Source organism: Athene noctua, chromosome 1 (assembly GCF_965140245.1).
Source record: "Athene noctua chromosome 1, bAthNoc1.hap1.1, whole genome shotgun sequence".
Taxonomy (NCBI): domain Eukaryota; kingdom Metazoa; phylum Chordata; class Aves; order Strigiformes; family Strigidae; genus Athene; species Athene noctua.
Genome location: NC_134037.1, coordinates 168,488,973 through 168,510,216, shown reverse-complemented (window position 1 = coordinate 168,510,216; position 21,244 = coordinate 168,488,973). Strand labels below are relative to the sequence as shown.

The window sequence follows — 21,244 nt, the reverse complement described above, 5'->3', positions numbered from 1 at the left end:
GAGTCTGACCTCTTGTTCTAATCCAGAAGGAAGAACTTGTGCATGCCTCCCCCACCCCCCAATGGCCTTGCCATAAGTAGCTGTTTTCATTTAATTTCCCTTTCCCTGAAATTTGTTTGTTTTTAATTTCAGGATGGCCACTAAGCTCCTTTCAGCACTGAATTAGAGAAACAGAGGATACAGTAGCAGCTAGACTCATCTATTAATCAAATTAATGTGTCTTGGTAAACCAATTCAGAATACTGTGGTGCTGGCTCTTGTGATTTCGTAACATCTCATGACATTCAATATTTTTGTTAAAGCTCTGCTTTCCAGATTCATGTGATAATGGAACAAGCCGAGGTTTCACTTAGGAAGAATTAGCAATAAAGTATCTAGAGCACCTGGCTGTAGAGAGTAATTGGCAAATGGGACCCAAGTGCATCCTAAAGTCTCAGAAAACCAGAAGGCAAATAAAAAGCACCTGCAAACAACTGTTGTTGGCCAAGCTTGCTGGAAAAGCCTTTGCATGGAATGTGCTCATCTGGCTGCTCCTGTGGACAGGAGCTGTTTGAATGCTGATCCTAAGTTCTACAAAATGCCTCAAATGTTTTCTGGGTAGCCCCTGGTGGGAAGTCTGGAGCTGGGGTGATGCAAAGTGGGGCAAGAAATTATCACGCACAAAACCTATGGAGTGGGAAACCTGGACCTCCAACACCCCAGGACTGGTTGTAATGGAAGTGCCCCCTGCTAGAAGGTTTTGGGGTGATCTGTGTGTTACCAGACACTTCAAATACCCATGTGGGTTTTCCCAGCAATACACAGCGTGCCCCTTTCCCTTTGGACACACAGCGTCCCTGCCAAGGGCGCTGCTCAGGACATGCTGGGAGGTGTCAGAACAGCCCAGGCTCAAGCGGCACAGACGTGCCTGTGACGTTTGGGAGCACGTGGCCACTTCAGAGAATCTGTCTCAGTGCTATTCCTCCCCCATGCATCAGCTACGTGTCAGTAAGAGTGTGACCGAATGAAGACAGGGGTACAAATAGGCACCGGGTGCGTTACTCATGGAAGGGAACCAGTTTTTACCAGTTTTCCACTTTCCATGATGAGGACTTGTTTCAGCCAATGCTGCCAGGGTGCTCTCTCTTTGGCAGGAGGAGTGCAAGAAAAATACAATTTAATGCCACCATTGCCTGCCCTTCCTTCCCAAGGGGTTGTGTGGGGCAGGGGCAGCAGTGTGAGCACCACAGACACCAAGCACTGACTGAAAGTGAGACACAGAGAAGCTGTGAACTATGCTGGGTAAAACTGGGACTGTCATTTGCTATGGGCTGCCCACACGCACCCCCCATCACCTGAGAAACAGCAGTGTTAAAATACACTGCTGGACAAAATATGGCAGAAAATGCAGTTTTACAAACCTCTTGACATGAAAACTTAAAAAATATGCAGTATATGGGGCAGTAAGAGAGACACTCGATAAACAGCTGGACATAAAGACAGCTGCAAACTACCCACGAAAAAAGGAAGTGCTGAGGCTGAGACTGTGAGGCTGGTGCAAGACTTCTCCTGTCATTCCTGTCGTGCTGCGGAAACAGTTTAAGTTGTTACCAGGAACAGTTTGCAAAGGCTCACACAAAGCCACCATCAGAAATAACTTGAACACAGAGAGAAAGAAATTGCTCGAGAGTTCTTTTGGGAAGGATTAGGTTTAAAATAATTGCCATTTATAAATTAATTTCACATCCTTTTGGAGCTTGGCCTACTAGCATTTCAAGGCTTGACTGGAGCTGGCAGACAGGGTGGGCACTGATTCCAGGGCCTGACTGCCAAGAAAAAGAAAAATATTAAGAGAAAAAATTGGCAGTGAAAAAAAAGGCCAGGAAAATATAGGGAAATGAGATTTAGTTTAGGAAAATTATTGTTCTCTGAGCCATGGACTGATTTTATGGCTGGCATATTAGTCACAGTCTTACATGAGCCTGGCCTTTGTAATCAATGTCTGAAGAGAAACTAGTGGTGAACACAGCTCCCAACACTTTAATAATTTTTAAACCCATGATTCTGTTATTTTTAATCATGCTTTTTTAAAAATTTAAATTCATATCAAAGTCTACTGAAAGCAGTGGGGAGACTCCTCTCAGCTTTAACAACTTCGAATCAAGCTGTGTAAAAATAGATGCCACGTGCCTCAAGACTTCTGCTGCAATCTCTTCGACTGAGTCCAAGCAGCAAAGTAAGACCATGACTCTTCTGTTTCTTACACCCAGTATTTTAGGATCACAAGTTATGGGGGCCCAGCTGAAGCCCCTGTGACACCTCTCAGTCCTTTTGCCCAATGTTGGATTAGACCTGAGGGATCTAGGCTTGCTCCTGCTGTTCTCTCAGGTGCTGAGCACATGCATCACCTCTGCATTTCCCTGGGCTTGTCTGATAGCAGAGAAATGCTCTGCTGCCCAGGAGACATTTTGCACAAAGACATCCAGTACTTTCCAAAAGGAAAATGTGTGTGGTGAAACAAAAAATGCCTAGGACACACAGGAGGGTGAACACATTGTGGAGCCCTGTTGCAAGGGCTGCTCCTCCTTCCAATGCAAGTCAAGCCATTACTGAACTAGAGAGCACTGAATCAGAGGCCAGCCTGAGTCACAGAGCAGCTGCAAAGACATCTCCACAGATCCATGGCTTGCAAATCACCTCTGCTGGGACACGGGCGGACCAGGCCAGTTCTTCATTTTAGCACTTTTTGGGCATTTTGTGGTGTGCATTTTTAGTTATGACTGCATAAAGAAGGCTGCCCTCTAGCACTGAGAGGATGCTGGCAGCTCGCAGCCCAGAGTGAGCAGCACCTCACCACTGACCCTAGCGAGAGTGGTGGTGAAGTGGGGACCAAGGTATTGGAGATGCAGACAGATTCAAGAAAAACTGTTGGAAACAGATTGTTAGACAGCCTTATGGATCTCAGCGAAGGACATGTTTTTCTTACTGGAAGAGAGCCATGATGTAGAAATAGACTGAAATCAAGAAAGAGGGCTGCAGCCGTAGCTTAGGCTGTATATTTAAACATTTTTGCTGTCGGACCATCTGGGCCTGGAGCTAAATTTACCTACAAATTATTTTCAATGTTTCAACTTCTTGAGAGGTGAAAGGTGCACTTGATACTTTATGCCTGGAGGAAAGGCAAAATAATGTCCTGGGTCAGATTTTCCCAGTGTCAGAACTGTGTGTGGTTTTGGATGCCTTCATCTGTCTGCAACACCTGCCTTGAACCCCAGGCTGGGTGCTCTGCATGCACAGAGCCCCTCCACAGCCAATACAAAATCTTGACTTGCGTTCCTGCTCCCCGTAACTTTGTGCAACAATTAGCAATGCAAATACCCTCATATCATTTTCTGCATTTATGCTGCTACTGATTTCTTTTTCGAACCATGGCAGGAGGAAGGCTGTTTCCATGATGAAAATACTTATGGGGGATCCAGAAAATCTAGTTTCTGACTCAGCTCAGTCAAACTTGCTTTGGAGACTCCTGCGCACCTGGAACCCAGGAGAAAGCCCCAAACCCATGTGAGGTCTGACAGTCCTCTAGACATCAGGGAAGGTTTGGTGTGAGCCTCTAATAAAACCCCACAGAGAGCACATGGGATGGGGACCGACAGATGCTGGGTGAGAAATCTCTGTCACTTTTGCAAACTTCCCTCACAAAATGAGGCACCTGCACCTAACTCTGGGTTGGCCACTGTTGTGAAAAACAAGTCCACCACCTCAAATTTCAGGTGCCTGAGTCAGTCCTTTGGGGACTGGCTTACTGATTCCTCCTTTGAAAGGCAAATTGATGAGGAGGGCTATACCTCTTGCTGGTCAGGACTTAGACCTCCCCAAATTTTGGGGAGTGCTCCATTACCTACACTGGAGTACTACGTGTTCATCAAGTCTCATCAGGCTCAAGGTAAACTAATCTTTCACCTTCTGCCTGTGTTGTTTCTCATCTCTGGGTAATTTTCCCATTTGAATGGTTTTGTGCGAATGGTTCCTCCAGTTTTCTTTGGAGATAAAAATGTGAAAGCATCTGCTGGACAATCACATCCCAGAGTTGTTGGGTTTTTTTCTGATCTTAAAAACTTTTATTAATCTCCAATTACCATCAGTCTACTCGGGAAAGACTGAAAATAATTCTATCTGGGGATTAGGGAAATTAAGTCTCAAGAGACATGGGATGTTTCAGCTTTTTAATGCTGTTGATTGTGTCTTTGTGTTCTGTATGCCATAAAAGTAATAAAATTTAAGTATTTTATAAAAGCGATCTGTGACGGGTGATGGTACAGAACTGATCCAGTGGTTCAGTTTATCTGTGATTTTTAGCGCATTAAAAATGCCCACAGGGAAAGTCTTAAATGTTTGCATTTGTCCCATGTTATGTATATATATCATCTCAATCAGAAAGACTTCCTTGGTAACAAAGCTCCTCTGTCTAGTTAGTTGTGAGTATGCTGCCTTCAGAGGGTTTCTTTCTGACAAATGGCATGGAAAACTCTTCCAAGGCCAAAATATGTGAATGAGATTTATTAATCCTGTAGTCCCTGTCACTCACGCTAATGCTAATAATCCATAAGTCTTACATCGCGTCTAACATCCCACATAACGGATGCATCTCTGGGAGATGAACAAGAAATCCCATGCACAGTCAGCTTCCTCCTCCTCCACCTTGATGAGGAAGCTCCAGATTCAGTGCAGCTCTTTCGAGCTATCCTGGTTCCTTCTTACTTCCTGTACTGGCAGGGGGCTGACACTGCCCCAGTCCTTCCCAGAGGATGCCTTCTCCAAAGCAGTCAATATTTGTCACTGTATTTGCAGTCAGGGTAGCGGTAGGCGAAACGGGAATCACAAGACCGCAGAGGTTTCAGGAGCTCTGCCAGCTTTGCAACAGCCTCATTGAGACTCTGGTCATCAGCGAGGCCGTCGGCACAGTGCTGCAGGAAGCTGTCTATTTTCTCCTGCACGGGTTGCAGGAATTTCCCCTTCAGGAGCTTAGGCAAAAGCTCTTGACACACCATGACGAGGCTGTGCTTCTCTCTGATGGAGTTACAGGACACAAATGCAGACTGGCAGTCCACAGTCAAACAGCTAAATATATCTTTGTACTCCTGTTGGCCATCAATCAGCTGGCTCCCTATTTGAGACAATTAAACCAGTTACAAACATGGTAGTGAAATTTGGATAATCACACATGTCTGTACCTTTGTATTAACATGGGGTTTGTTACTATCTAAAGGATATGGCTATCTTTCACCGCAAAGTACTCTGTGCTGTAGCTGTATATGGGCCAATTTTCTCACTCCTGAAATATCTATATTTTTCTGAATGACAGAGCTCTGCAGAACCGCCTGACAGAGGAATTGGAAAGGAGTCTGTCAAGTCAAACTGATGCAGAAAAACTGAGAACTGGAGTACTAACCTAAAATGTGGAGTTCCTACAAAAATTACCACAAATAGACAAACCCGTAATTTTTCCATGTTACCCAAAATCATTAAATTGCATCTCATCTAGCTGGAGTCAAGTTAACAGTAATAGCTGCTGGGACAAGAAAAAGAAACCCAGTGGAAAATTCTCTGACAGCTGCTTCTGAATGTTTGAGATCTGCTCAGCTGAATGTGAGAGCTGAGCAAAGGCCTTTTGAAAATTTGAACATTCGAAATGAAAGTGTTCAATTATTGGAGGAATAGTCTTTGACTAGCTTGACTTCCAGCAATAGACCAATGTAACCTGTGAAAAGTGAATAGTAAGCCTTGATTTCAAGTAAAAATGATAAAAGGGGGATTTTGTTGTAATAATAATAATAACAATATTGTTATTATTAGTTAATGTGATAAATGCACCTAAAAAGAGTCTAAATTGACCCAATACTTAAAACAAATGATGTTATGAATTTTCTACTTGCAAATATTGACACATGCGTGGCAAATGTTTTAAAAGAGGTGATTTGGGAAGACTTCAAATGGGAGCGTTCAGCACCACACACACTGAATGCTGTCAGCCACAGAGGGCACCAGGCAGGACATAAGTGCCCACAGTCCATCACCAAACCACTGACTGCACAAACAAAATGCCTGTCACCTTCCCAACTCAGAGCCAGGATGGCAGGAGCTGCTGATGCTTTTGCTGTTGGTAAATCTCTCTGTGAGCTTTTCATTATTTAATTTAGCAAGTAATGTTTGGTTGATTGATTAAAAAAAAGAATCAGCAGCAGAATCAAGCGTAGCAGGTGAGAGATTTGTTTCCCCTGCCTCGCTAAGCCCTCCTGCAACAGATGCGCCGCCACAGAGCCTGCTGAGTACCTTCCTCCTTGTCGATGATCCCCAGCGTGCTGGCATCCCGGATGAACAGATGCCCGTTGCTAAACACGCCGAAGGTGCCAGCATCCACGTGAGTGAAGTAGAAGAAATAGTTGAGGTCGTTGGTGCCCATGGAGCGGAGGACAGCCAGGAGCTGGAGGGCCAGGTCGGCGGCCACCTCAGGGACCGCGCTGTAGAAGTCGCGCAGGGGCCGGGTGCTGGCGCTGACCACCAGCCGCCCGCAGGAGCCCAGGTACCGCGGGAAGGGCCATCCCTCCACGTCGGGGAAGATCTGCCGGGGAGAGAGGGAGTGGGGCGATTGTCCCGGCCCTCCAGCTGCTGCGCTCTGCCTGTGGACCCACCTCCCTCCCGGAGGACTCTCAAGTGTCCTGGCTGGCTTCAAGCATCTGTGTCTGTGTTGTGTTTTGCTTTCTAAAGCAGCCCGCAAGCCTTCCTCACTCCAGTCTACCCCAGCAGCCGGGGAAGGTGCTGCTCCATCCTGGAGTAGCTATGCAGCTTTATTTTTTTTTTCCCTTTTTTTAATTAAGGAAGAATAATCTGATATTTCAAGACTTATTCTGTGAAAGTCCGAGATAATAATAGATTTCAAATTCATGAAAATTTTAGCCACAGAAGAGCTAATTTTAGGTGTCTTTATGAAGCCTTTGATGGATCCCTCATGAGCACTAGCATAGTTGAAGTCATGGCTTGGAGGTGAGGTGGGGCCCAAGGAGTTTTTGCTAATTTGTAAGAACTGTCTGGCCATTTTGTAAGAGGCTTTGCAGTCTCAGGGACAGAAGGGCTGGGTGTTTAATACAGTGGGGACACCTGGGCTGGGGTCCCTGCATCACTGCAGCTCCTGCTAGCAGCACAGTTATCCCAGGTGGAAACCAAACTGCATGACTGCTGAGCTGTGCCAACAAGAAGCTTTCTGCTATTTACATTATAACTTGTGTCCCCAGCACCCCAGACCCTGCTGAGGCAGGGTTATGAACTTGTCCAGTTTCATGCTTAAGGTTGCTTCTCCCTTCTGTTCTGAAGGGATTTTGGACACCCATGTAAAATCAAGCCATTTCTCTTCGGCATTCTTTTCTCACCTCTTTAAGCTGCATTCTGTTATCTTTACAGTGCTGAGACCCACAGCGTACCCCAGCAGGCGTGGCTGGGGTGGCTGAATGATCCCCTGGAGACTTCCAGAGCATGAGCACCTTTCCCCCTCCCTGGGACCAGGCAGACCCCTGTGTGCCGCTGAAGGCAGCTGTGGCCTGGGGCAGGAGATAGATGCCCCAGCTGTGGCCTGGGGCAGGACATAGATTCCCTTTCCTCTCTCCTTTCTGGAATCTCAAGGGGTTGAAAGAAAGAGCAATGAGGTGGGGATGGGTGAGGATACTCCCTCAGAAACACATGAGAGCCACATGCCAGGCATGCCAGCAGGGGACCAGGGGAGGGGCATGAATCCTCCCAGCTCTCTGCCTTCAAACTCAGAACTCAGTTGTATTTGGGAATCCACCAAACACTTCTGCAAAGCCACACTTTGCTATGGAGCTAGTTACCAGTGGCAAGCAAATGGAAAACCCAGCACTGGCACATGGAGCCTGGGAAATCAGTGGTCCCCAAGTCCATGCTCTACCTCAATGTTTTGTCTTGGTCCTCCCATGCTAAAGCATTCTCTTTGTCTTTTATAAAGAGGCTGTGATTTTCTGTAATACATTAACAATGCAAACCCAGCACTGAAGTATTGGGGATGTGTAAAACCCCGGCTTTCACAGTGCGCTAGTGCAATAACCTGTCTGGGTTCTGATTTATTTATGGGGCTGGGCATCTGTATCTCTCCACAACTCCACAAGCTGACTCAAGGAGCACGGCAGGAGTCTGCCTGGCCTCAGCCATCCAGCCCCATAGAAGAAACATGCTTTATGAAGGCCAGGGATCTTGCCGAAGGCTAGGGCTGGGACGCCTCTGCAGCTGGGTGCTGGCACACATCTCATCAGAGGATTCGCTTGCAAGGGGTTGCGGGGTGGCTTTTCAAGCCAGAGCAAGGTGTTACGAACCTGTAACAAGATGGGGTGTGAATTCACTGACAGGGTGTACAACAGGCGCAGTTTGTCCCGGTCGGTGAGGTGGTCCATGTAGATGCTGCCAGCATCAGGTACCTCAGCATAGCGCCGCACTATCCTGTCCAGGAGACGCTGGGACGGGCAGCGTAGCATTGGGCTAGACAGGCCCTGATGAGAGGGGAAAACACAATAAAGATGTTTATTTTCCAGTCCGAGATGTCGCAATGTGCTTGGCCCAGGCCAGGGTATGGGCACCTCTGTGATCTGTCCACTGCGCCTCTGCCCTCTGCGGCACAACTGACGGTGGGTATGGGCACATGAGGGGATCTCTACAGAAAACCCCTCCTGGGAAAACACCCTGTGGCATCCAAAAATGCCTGTTCACAGCTCAGGTTTCCAAAATTACTCCCAGTATTCATGGCACAGCCACAGAGGCTGAAAACCCCATTTTCCCCCTGACTGTGCGGCACCATATCGCTCCGTGTCAGCGGGCCTCCTCTCACCACCCGGGTTTCCAGCCCTGGCATCACGGCTCGCTGTTGGAGGCCTCCCTGTCATTAAGCCAGTGAGTCACTTCCCTCGTTAAATAATGTCTTCGGATCGCTTCATTATTTACTTAACCTGTGAGTAGCTTTCTTGGAAATACTATTTGCTGAGGTCAGTAAACATGCTTTGAAAGTATAAATAAACACTGTATGTGGGTACAAGCACAGGATATATTCTCTCTCTGATAAACTTGAGCATTAACTATCAAAACCAAATTTGAATAGCCAGTGCATATTTTTCGTAAATACCAGCAACAAATAAAGAACTGTTGAGCTTCTGGAGTCAACCATCACTGTATTTCATTTTTCAGATTTGGAGGTTTGGCTTGTAAAATTACACAAGCAATTTATGGATGGAATAAATGTCATAGAAATTTATACCTTGATAGTCAAAAAAGAACTTTTTTTTTAAGTCAGTCTTCCTTAACAACCAAGGCGAGTGGATATGAAGAGTTGCCCATAGTGGCACAGAAATGCTGCCCTGTCTTGCCTCTGCTGGGGAAGGGAATCAGATTTTTGCTAAGCCTTTTTCTTCCAAATGATCCCAGTAGCCAGATTTACTCTTTTGGGTTTTCTTTATGATTTGACGGCTGGGAGACGTGCTTCAGAGGAAAGGGCACTGGAGCTCACATTGCTCCCTGCCATTCTTCATGCTGCGAGAAAAGATTTGACTCAGGATCTCCCCAAGTCATTTGGTAACTCTGAGGTAGGTCTCTCTCAGCCCTTCCTGTGCGAGCTGTTCATTTGGCATAAAACACTTAACTACCCAGCCACAACAACGAAATGAAGAAACAAAGAAAGGAGGAGTGTGCCACTCTCCCAGTCAGAGGTGGAAAGGGGGGACTGGACCTCCCGTGTCCCCTCCTCTGTCTCCCTGCTGGCCTCAGTGAGGTCCCAACTATTCCCTCCTTGGCCATCGGTTGCATGAAACAAGCCCTGAATGCCAACAGCTGGTCAAAACTACCTGAGAAACTCAACCCCAACCGGAATGTTGTTTTGCAACAACCAAAAAGCCATTTTTTCTCCCAGAAGAATAAAACATTTGTCAAAAATAATTCTCCCCAGTTCTAGTTACAAATCTTCACATACTCCTTTCCTCTGCTGTAGCCTTATCAAGGAAATATTTTTTCAACTAGTTATCTAAAACCATAGAAGGAGCTGGGGGAAGAAATGGTTACAGATTTCTGTCTTGTAGCACTTGCAGGCACGTTGTGGCTGACTCTGTCACTTTCCCTTTGGAGGAGAAGTGAGAAAAAATGAGCAGAACAGAACTGTGTTAAGTTAGAGAAAAACGGTGGAGAAAGTCTCTTGCAGCTCAGTGTGTATGCAAATATTTGCAGCCAAAGTTAGAAAGCCTTGTTGCTTCCAGGAGTTTGCCACGCAAAAGCTGATACCCTTAAGAGTATACAGTAGGAACAGAAACCACAGTGGCAGAGAATGCATGAAAGTTGTAATCAGGATTTTTTCCAAGGTCAGAGCTCATCCTCTTAACACAGATGTGGTCATACGCTGCATGTGGTGATCACGGCTGCTCGTTTCCTGAGGAACCGTTTCAGGCATATCAGTGGCAGGGAGGGAGCAGAGGAGCAGGGCTGGGTGTTGCCACATTTATATCTGCTGGCGGTGCAGCTTTCTATGATTTAGTGAAGCCCCAATTCACCAAAATTGGACAGTGGGACCTTTTGATTTGGGCAGAGCTAGTCAGCAGCATAAAGTTCAGCACCTGCTTGAATGTTTCAGTGGAGAGGGGCCTCCCCTTCCAGCAGACTGATGGAACATCCCCACAGCAGAAAAGGAGCCAGAGTTGTAAAACTGACAGACAAAAATTGTTGACAGAAGAAAAATTTGAAGAACACACACTCAGAACACTGAAGATACTGAGTTATCTAAGAATATCCTAAGTCCTTTGCAGCGTCTTATCACCCCAGAGAATAAGACCTGACAGACAGCCTGATGTATTGTTTGTGATTGATATGAAAGCTTCTTATTTACTTTGATTAAACACCCACTGATAATGAGTAGTTCTTTCAAAGCTTACCTGTACTCAGCTGTGATTTTTTTTTCCCCTTACTGCACAGTATGCGATGCATTTTAAAACTCCCATGTATGCATATGTATGAGAATCTAGTGCAGACACACCCAGAATTCACTCTGACGTAAAGACAACCTCTGGAAGACAACTCCTCACTCTGCTTTCTCTTCAGCAGTCCAAGGAGGGATGGCACAGATCAGGAGCACAGCTGTCTCCTGCCCCATGTGCCACTGCCTGGGTGGAGCTTCATCAAACAGCCAGATTTAGGGTGGGTTCCAGGAGGAAACACTTCAATGGAGTTGTCAAAGCACCTGCAGCTCATGGCCATTCATTCACCCCCCAAAGGAAGAAACTAAGGATGCCCTGCAAAGCTACGAGCTCATCCCCACTGCCAGCAGGTTTACAAAAGCATGTCTCTGATGATGAGGTACCAGGTCAAAGAGGCGGCAGGTCTGGGTGGTGGCTCTGGGAGCCCCGTAATACCCATCCTTCCCTAGGACAGACCAGCTGCCAGATCAGCGAGCTGCTGCCCACGTGCTGCATGTGAGGCGATGTGTACTGGACTCAGAGCACAACCAGCACACCTGCTCAGGGCAGGTGGAGGTGCTGGTCAGTATTTTCAAACAGTATGTCCTAGAGAAAGGGATGAAAATGGCTGGCTTTTCTCCTTGGTGATGCTTTCGTCTCTCTGTCTTCAGCATTTTCCAGGCTGTGCACTGTAGGCAGGGCTGTAAATTTGTCCTGTGGGTGCTCTGTGTGGACTTTGTTGTTGTTCTTCCCCTCCAGCAGGAAAAGCACACAGCACAGTTTGAGGTGATGAGCTCCTGGGAAAAGCAGTGTGTGGCTGGGGCTACAACACAGGCTGAGCCCCAGCTAGATCCTGCTCGTCTCCGAGGTCGGCTGTATTTTAACAGTAAAGACATTGCTGTGTCCAGTAAAGATTTTAATTGCAGTGAATGAAATAATTTCTGTGGCAGCAGCTCAGCTGATGGTTGGGTCAGGCAGGGCAGGCAGCGTAAAGTGAAAAAGCATTACTTCAGGGTCTGTCATTTTGATTCAAGCATGTTATGGTTTGTCGTAATTCTTTGCTCTGTAAGACAAAATTACCTGAGCCCATTAGCTTTCCTCAGTCTGTTATATGGGAAAAACTACAGGGAGCAGAGTACAGACACCACTGGGTGACTGCAGCCTTGTGAAACAGGGTGGGCATGATGTTAGTCTTCAAGAGCAGTGTGCTGTTAACACCTCTGAAAAGAGAGAGACGGGGGGAAAAAATGCAGAAGAGCAGTGCTGCTGCAGATAAGTATTTGCAGTGATGTATGGTACCCCCAGGAAAGCCCTCTCCAATGGCTTGTGCTGGGCTACCAACATGCATCTGCCCAGCAAACCCCTCAGAGGGGCAGGGACACTGGGCTGGGGTGCAGGCAGAGGAGCTCCTGCAGCTTTCGGCTCTGAGGAGGGCAGGTGGGGTGGGCAGAGGGGAAGGGGATCCCTGGCTCTGCAGGACTGGACAGCTTGAGGGGGTCACCCTGCAGCATGTGGTGGCCCACGCAAAGGGACTAGGGGGTGTCCTCACGTACAAACTCACACACACTGTATGACTGAAATGTTGTTGCCGCAGTCTGTTTTTTTCAATTCAGACCACTGTGAGACCAGCAGCCATTTTGCAGAGCATGTTCTGGATCTTAAATAGTGATTGCTGATGAAATTTGGAGCAGGCAGGGGGCCCCAGGGCATCTGGATTGCTGTGGTCCTCTGTGTATTCAAGCCTATATGGTGTTAGAAGGGATTTATATCCTGATTTAGGTTTTTCTGCTTGATTTACAGAACCAAAGAACCATGACATCATGAGTGGAGCAATCCTAAGGTCAATGTGTGAACGTCTGGGCCGCCCTGCAGCCTCCTGTGCCCTTTCCTGCTGAAAAACTGCAGGGGTTGCTGAAATGTCCTGGGGAGTTTGTCCTTGGGCACGTTCCCCCAGGCTGGCCCCCGAACTTGCTTCAGAGGCGCCCTGGGGCCGGGGTCACTCAGCTTCCCACTGCTGCATGGGGAAATTCAACCCCGGGAGAAACTGGATAGGTGCAAGGCCAGGGTGCCCCAGCCAGATTCTCTGCGTAGTGCTGCATGGGCATGTGTGTGCGTGCGTGCGTGTGTGTGTGTGTATGCACGTGTGTGTGCATGCATGTGTGCATGCATATGTGTGTGCATGTGTCTGTGCAACACAGCCAGCTCAGCTGGGAGTTCAGTTTCAGAGAGGCTGGGGTAAGGAAAACTGTATAGCACATCAAGAGCCTTTTAAGGAGAAGGATTTGGGCTCAGCTAGTGATTTAGCTTTGCAGCAGATCTAAGATACCATAGAGCCACATTTCTCCAGTTACTTTTTTACTCCGCTCAGCAAATGGAAGTTTTAAGCTCTCAAATCCTTCCCTTTTACACAACACTGCTGTGGGGGTAGCACAGTTTGGCACAAACCCCTTGGACAATCCAGCAAGACTGGGGGGCCTGGCACCGCAGCTTGCCCTCCTGCAGCCCCTGCAGTGCTGCCTTGGAGCACAGTGGTGGCCTGCAGGTACCTGGAAAGCTGCCTCCTGAGACCCTCGGCGAGGAGTTGTCCTCACCCGTGGCACACAAGCTCAGGTGAGGTCTACTCTGAGTCAGTGATGCAAATTTGCCTCCTCTCCCTAGTGCCTCTCCTGAGGTTACTAGACAAAGTACAGTGTAGCTTGTAGCTCCAAAAAAAGGTTTTCCTGTCCGGCAGGTGTCATCCTGCACCTCACCCCCCGGGGAGGATGCTGGCTTTGGGGTGGCCTGCCATGAGGCACTGTCAGTGATTCAGGTGAGTTCTTGGTGCAGCTCAGGCACTAGCCCCGGCGCTGCTGCTGCATGGGGTCTTCCACTCTTTCCCCTCAGGCATACTGCTACATGGGGTAACAGAAGTGGAAAAACTAAAGCAGCATAACTTTAGCACTCAGCGAAGCTGAGCGTATGTGGCAGCATGCAGGCAGGAAGAAGCAGTTGCCTTTATAAAAAAAAAAAAAAAGAGTCCCTTTTTCACATTCACTTCTCTCTTGAAAGGGGGAGAAGTACTGGAATAATCCTTCTTTGACTCTCAGGGTCTTGTTTAGAGTAAATTCAACCTCCACCCTGGCCCCTGCCCCTTGGCAGTGGTTATCACAAAGCTTTGGTTTTCGGATGGGTGGGAGGATAGGTGTGCATTTGGGGAAGAGACCTTTGCTCTTGCATGCAAGCCTGCAGATGCAAAACACACTCACCTGCCCCATGGCCATCCCTGGCTGCCCATGTCATCCCTCAGCACGGGCAGCACTCAGACACAGACTTTCCTCCGTAGCCTGCCTGCTCTGCCCCCCCAGCCCTGCCTGACTGTCTGTCTGCCAGCACCACAGCTGCCCGTCTACCTGGTGGCAGTGACCCCCCCTCCCTGGCCGCCTGTCCTGGCTTTGCCTGTGACACCCCAAGACTGTGACAGAAAGGGCAGCGTGCTTCTTTGTGCCTGAGATCATTTGCTATAGATGGCAGGTGGTTGAAGAATCAAGGCTCTGGCTCCGACTGCCCATGATGCTCAGTCTGCCAGCCACAAGCAGAGGGGTCCAAGAAAAATCACTTTCAAGACACAGTCTGACCTTTTGGGTACAACTTTGTGACCAAAAAGAAAAAAAAAAAAAAAAAAAAATTAATCACTGAGACATGATGGAAAACTGGAAAAAAACCTGGCAGAAATATTCCCACTCAAGCTGTTGCCATGCCTGTGTGCATGGCCCTGTATTTTCCCTGCACAAGGAGCTGGGAGCCAGTGCCTACCTTCCTGGGGCTGAGCCCCAGCCCTGGCCAGGCTGTGCCACTGCCTTACCTATGGCTGGAGGACAGCTGGCCTCTGGCCTCAGGCATTCTTCTTCCTGTTGGGGCCTCATTTTGCCTCTCCCTCATGGCAGGTGGGCTGGGATGGGGGCAAGATGGGGTTGACCCCTCTCCACCAACCAGGGCAGGAGGGACAGGGCTGGCCATTGTCCAGACTCTCCTTCCACCTAGCAAGTCACTGCCATGTCTCCTTCAGACCCTTTTTTCTCCCCCAAAACCACATGTCACCCCCCTGGGGCTCCCTCTCCCCACATCCCCCCTCCCCCTGCTGGGGTGGGGCATGGGGGCTGTGGGGCACAGACCTGGACCAGGTCAGGGGTGAGGCGCTTGGCCCGCAGCCACTTCTGGAAGCGGTGTGTGCGGCGCAGGGCGCGCTCCAGGCTGCAGGTCTTCGTCTTCAGCAGGGAGGTGCAGATGCGCTTGTCGGCCAGGTCGTGCCGGTACTTGGAGGTCAGCCGGGTGATGTCGACCAGCCGCCAGCTCTTGGCATCATCAGTGTAGTTGCCTGAGTAGCTGAGCAGGTAGCTGGGGGGCAGCTTTAAATGAGAAGAAAGCCAGGTGTCAAACCTGCCAAACCAAAACGAGAGCCCCACAGAGAGCGGGTTAACAAGCCACACGGACACTCCCCCAGCACCAGTGCCGCTGTGGTTGCTCCACCGCACACTGGCCCCAGGGGCTTTCTGCCATCGTGTCACAACGGCTGAGTGGTCCCAGGCGGGCGGCCCCAGGTGTCGGGGTGAGGCAAGCAGGCCAAAGCCATCAGCCGAAGAAACGTGCTTTGGAAAAAATGTCTGTCTTTGCTTCCCACTTAAACCATCCCTTGTCATGAACAGTGCCATGGGGCAGGGGGCAAAGCGCCCAGATGGGGTCTCTTGAGCCATGTAGAGATAGGGAGGGAAGGGAGAGGGCTGCAGGGTTTCTGTTCGCTGGGAATCCCTGGAGTTTTTAAATTCCTCAATCCTGGAGAAAGGGGCCCAAAAAAGGAGTACTTGACATTTTAAGAGACCCTGCAGAACAAAGCCTCCTGACAATAAATGTATTTGGGAATACCAAAATGGCCTTTTGTTTTAAGGTGGTGGCCTTACTCACTACTGGGGTCAACAGGTCCCCCCCCAGTGTCACTGGCTGTACTTTAGCAGCCAGGATGAGTGACCTCCACAGGCAGTGGCAGAGTTTGGAGTGTGATGGGGGGACGTGTGTCCTGGGCGTGTGACACCACTGTAGCCATGGAGATCTTGCACTGATTTGCTCCCCCTACACAGGCACAGGAGGGGAGCATATGGCCTGGGTAATTAGGCTGTGACGATTTTTTTTTGTTTCAGCAGCCCCCTCAGCCCTGCCCACACACACGTCGCACATGCAGGAGCCGAGGAGCATGGTGCCTGTTCTGTAAGTATGTCTATAACCTGCTCTTGAAAAGCAGATGAACTCTGACCTTTGGTTTGACCAACATCAAGCATTTGCTGCCTCTAAAATCTTCTAATGATACTCTTGCCCGAGTGCGTAAGAAAGCACGTCCTAATTTAATCTCATCGTAAATTAAAGCTGATATCTCAGGAGTGAAACAGGAGAGGCAAGAGGTTCCCTGCAGGATCAGGTAGCTGTAGTTAGATGAAAAGTCATTAACAAATCTGAAAGCTGAAGCTGATCTTTCCTTTCAACTTCCAGTTGGGAAATTGGCACAAAGGAATTTGGGGGGGGGATTAATTTTCTCTGATTTCAGGCAAATAACTGACTCAGCGACACTAGCTGCCCTCCATGATCAGTAACCGATGGTCCTCCTGCCCATGACCCCTCTTGAAGGCAGCGTCTCACTCCCTTTTCCCACCATGGACCTGTGCAGTTCACCTCCGGGGCAAGCACGTGTGCTGGGTAGGGAAAGCTCATCTCCTCCAAATGGTGGTGCTTACCCTGCTTTGGCTTTCAGTTAAAGCCATGTGCCTCCTTCAAAAGATTTACCTCAGAGACACAGGCTGACCAGAAATGAAGGAGCCTGTCCCCTTGTGTGAGCAGGTCAGGGGAGTTCAGGCATTTTGGTTGTTTGGGTGTTTTGTCCAGTTTGAAAGTGAAGTTTGCTTACGATTAAGGCATCTGACATGAAAATAAATGCTTTGTTTGTTTGGAGAGTTTTTTGGGTCTGGTTTTGAGCTAGTACTAAAGAGGGAATAATTGCTACACCTCACTGTGATTTGTTGTGCACCACAACACCTCCCAGTGCCTAATCGGCATAGTCTGCCAGGCACGTACAGGGAAGAGATGGCTATGGGCTGGGTTTCTCTTTCTTTCTTTCTTTCTTTCTTTCTTTCTTTCTTTCTTTCTTTCTTTCTTTCTTTCTTTCTTTCTTTCTTTCTTTCTTTCTTTCTTTTTCTTTCTTTCTTCCTTCCTTCCTTCCTTCCTTCTTTCTTTTTCCTTCCTTCCTTCCTTCCTTCCTTCCTTCCTTCCTTCCTTCCTTCCTTCCTTCCTTCCTTCCTTCCTTCCTTCCTTCCTTCCTTCCTTTCCTTTCCTTTCCTTTCCTTTCCTTTCCTTTCCTTTCCTTTCCTTTCCTTTCCTTTCCTTTCCTTTCCTTTCCTTTCCTTTCCCTTTCCTTTCCTCTCCTTCTTCCTTCTTTTCTTTTCTTTTCTTTTCTTTTCTTTTCTTTTCTTTTCTTTTCTTTTCTTTTCTTTTCTTTTCTTTTCTTTTCTTTTCTTTTCTTTTCTTTTCTTTTCTTTTCTTTTCTTTTTTTCTTTTCTTTTCTTTAGCACAAATATGCTTTGTGATTCAGCTCAAGCATATGTGTTCAGGGGAGCTCACATCAGGCAGATACCAGGAAAGAACGACCTCCCACATGCAAGTGGCACATGGATGTGTGAAATCCAGGGCTGAGGGTTAATTTGAGTGTGGATGGAGTGATTTTCTCCACAGAGCTCCCAGGGGAGAGCCATGCGGGCCTGGGAACCCAGCATGGGCCACAGGAGTTCTGTATTTGGCGTCATTTCTGGGTAGCACAGCACCAGCCTGGCACACTTGCTAGATACTTTCAAGAGACATCATCAAGTTGAGCTCTAACAATAATTCACTCTTGTATGAAGCCTTTTAGCTAAGGACCTGAATGTGCTGTAATTAAGACTTTCAGTAAGATCTGTGTGAATAACTGAGTCACAGATTACAGATTTTAGATCAACCCAGAACTAAATGTTGAATAAAACCAAACTTATTCTTTTTTTTCTTTTTCCTGGATGAAATGAAGTATTTTGTTTCAGCCAAAATAATTTTGCTTGCATTTGGAGTTTTACATTTTAAAAAAATTAAGTCTTAAAACCAAACATAAAGAAATGCCATATAAAAACCCATGAAATTGAAGCGTTCTAGCTTTTTCAGACTTCCTTCCCGTTACTTTTGGTCAAAGCTCATCATCAGCGTTGGCACAAATCTGCAAATAGTTTTGGTGAGCTCAGTTTCACAGTGTTTTGAAAATCTAATATTTTACTTAAACTTTTACTGCACTCTCAGGACAGTTGGTAGGCAGGCTTTGATATTCTCATTTACAGATGGATAAAGTTGGGCAAAGATAAGGAAAGTAAAGAACATTAGAGCACAAGCTGAGTCACCAGACGTTCTGGGAACAAACCCCACATCTTACTCTTTAGTTGAGTGTGAATGTATGTCACAGCTCCTGGAAATGATGGAGAATTAATGAAGCGTGTTCTAATGAGGATTAACACTGAGAAGCACCAAGTGCCATCCACCTTTGTGAACATGTGAAAAGGTACACGGGGGTGGATCAAAGAGCGTAAGTGCCACTGAAATTTCCCCTGTTTAACCTTCCACTTGCCAAAATATCCTGGCTGTTCAAGAAATCAAGTGGGAGAAGAAGTTTAACCCCTACAAAGAAAAACCTGAAGCTGACTGGCTGCTCAGGAAAACATTTGTAAAAGTTACCCTTACCAAAGCGCTCAGAGCAGAACTGTCATCACTTATATGTGTGCTGCGCTGCTTGTGGGAAGTCGACTGTGGGCTCACAGGAGACAAAAAATGGTCTCCGATTTAGGAAGACCCTCTACCTTCTATGAGACAGAAGCATTGTGCTCCCACAGGGTTGCAGCTCTGCACTCCCAGACCTCATTTGGATCCTGTGCACACCTGCACCCCTTTTCCTCTGTCTGCTGGAGGAAAGCCAGCACGGGGGCCTCTCGCTTTTGCTCACGTAGCACCTCTTCCCCGTGCCCTGGTGCAGCATGCGACTGGCCACCGGCCAGCCAGAGGCAGCAGTTGCTCGCTGCAGAAGGCTACTGCTATTTTCGGCATGGCTGAAGGAAGCTGCAAGGCCCCAAACCTCCCCAGCGGCTAAGCGGGAGTAACCGAAACGGTGCACCTGCAACAAGCTGCAAGCACGGAAGCTGCTTTGTACCCGGGGCAGATCTCTAAAAACCCTGCACAGACGAGTGGGAAAGGGGCTGCAGCAGCTTGGGGCACGACACAGGAGCCAGGTCCTGTGCCGCCCTGCTGCAGAGAGTAAAATGTAGGGCATCCCATAACCTGAATACACTCCCATCCCCTGCAGACCCACACCAGCCTTTGTCAGTCCTGCTTTTTGGGACAGGAGCCTGCACTGGGATGGGAGAAATCCCGCACTGCTGGGCTTGTCCTTCCTAGTGATGCTGCACCTTACCGCATGCCTTGGTATGAGCTGGGGGAAGCAGAAAGCCAACAGGGCAAAGTGCCGAGGCCTGGGACCCTCTGTGTGCCACAGCAAGGGATGCTCTGGCATAGCAAAGCCACACGCTGCCTTTTTCCAGTTGCAGTAAGGGAAGGATGAATGTTTGGTATTACAAGTCCATCCCAGACAAACCATTATGGTTTTACTATGCTACATTTTATAGGATAGTTTAAGATAAAAATGGTGATTTGTCCAATATAATACTCCTTACATTATAGCATTAAAAATACAATTTTACTATAATCATTTCTTCTCCCCCAGGCTTTTATATCTATAAAAGAAAGTGCATATGGCTCTATAAATCATATCAGACCCAATAAACCCTTCTTCTGCTAAGCACTGCCTTTAACTTTCTCCTCAAATACACTGGCAACGTTTTCCTTGCTGTCGTCAGATATGCTCTGCTTTTGAACCTAAAACTGATTGGATCAGTCTGACGACTGCTTGGACAGCATATGTCTCATCAGCTTCGAGGCAGATGCAATTTCTACCTCTGCTTTCAAGTTCTCACAGAAACCTTCCAAAAACATACTAATAATTTAGCCTCATCTATTTTCGAATGCGTAGGTCCTTGTGCCTCAGGCAGGTTTAGATCCTTTTTGATCTCTAGTTAATACGCACGTGAAATTCTGCACATTTGTGTTGTTGCACCTGGTACAAAATTATACAGCATGTTTATATGTTTGTAGTTAACACAGTCCATTGAGAGCACACAAAGCTAACCCCCCTTTGCCTTTACTCAGTTGCTCATAACAATGTATTTCCAGTACATCTAAAGAAGCTGATTTCTTCCTTCCCTCTTCCCTTCCCCCACCACTGCCTTGAATTGTTTTGGAGCCATGTTCCATGCAGAAAGTTTTGCCTTTTACTCCTGCTTTCAAATTATAATTCAGGGCTGAAGTCTGATAATGCTTGTGTGGCTTTAAAAGGAAAGAGACAAAGCAGCAGCTTATAGACATTAATTAAAATACTAGGCGCTGTAATGGCAACCGGGTGCTAAGTTACTCTTTGCATTGTCGTTCATTAAAGTACTTGGAAATACTAACAGGCAACTTTCAAGTTACTACGCAGAATGCTTTAAAAATTACTGTGCTGAATTTCTGACCTTATTTCTTCTTTAAAGAATTTCTTGCAAATGGATGTCCCAATGCAGGCGTTGCATTTATCAAGTCCCAGGAAAGTCCGGCCAAAACTGTAGCTGGGCTTGATGTGGGGAGCAGACGGAGAAGCTGTTGCTGCTGTGGAAGGGTTACAGCTCAGAGCCAAAACCAGGAGCAGCATCAACGAATCTGCAACTCTGGAGCAAAGGCAACATATCCAGCGCCCCATCTACAGTAGCGGAGAGGTCTGCCTTTTGCAAGTTACCCCTCTCTATGCTTTCAGTCTCTTTTTGATGACCTCAGCCTGCAGTGGTGAGCCCCGAAACACAGCAAGGCACACTGGATGCGGGAGACCCTGCTGCAGTCCCCATCCTGCCAGCTGGTCACTGGCTCTATCTGCTTGAGGTTTGGGTGGGAAAGATATGATGTGGGGTGGGGAGAAGGAAATACATGGAGGATGCAGATAACTTGGGTTGCCATGGTTACCTTTCCTTTACTTGGTGCAGCTGCTTCGGCCCCTGCTGACCCTCCCATCAGCCGACTTGGAAAACAACACGAAGAAATGCTCATCTGCACTTTGTGCAGACAAATGAAGGATATCCTGTTGCTGGAGCAAAGGGCATATGCGG

General features: G+C 47.7%; 1 protein-coding gene across 1 annotated transcript; it reads right to left on the bottom strand.

Annotated features, from left to right (window-relative positions):
- Positions 1–4,197: 4,197 nt before the first annotated feature.
- On the bottom strand, positions 4,198–20,988 carry DIPK2B (divergent protein kinase domain 2B). Its single transcript, XM_074929426.1, has 5 exons — positions 20,621–20,988; positions 15,122–15,386; positions 8,361–8,534; positions 6,313–6,601; positions 4,198–5,146 (listed from the first exon to the last, which is right to left on the bottom strand). The coding sequence occupies exons 1-5, from the start codon at positions 20,842–20,844 to the stop codon at positions 4,806–4,808; spliced, it is 1,293 nt and encodes a 430-aa protein (XP_074785527.1). The 5' UTR covers positions 20,845–20,988; the 3' UTR covers positions 4,198–4,805.
- Positions 20,989–21,244: the final 256 nt, after the last annotated feature.

Coding starts and splice junctions, on each gene's coding strand:
- DIPK2B (XM_074929426.1), bottom strand. CDS start 20,844: ATGGGGCGCTGGATATGTTGCCTTTGCTCCAGAGTTGCAGATTCGTTG. Junction 15,387..20,620: donor TTCTTTAAAGAAGAAATAAG/GTCAGAAATTCA, acceptor TTGGTTTGGCAG/GTTTGACACCTGGCTTTCTT. Junction 5,147..6,312: donor GATCATCGACAAGGAGGAAG/GTACTCAGCAGG, acceptor TGTCTCAAATAG/GGAGCCAGCTGATTGATGGC.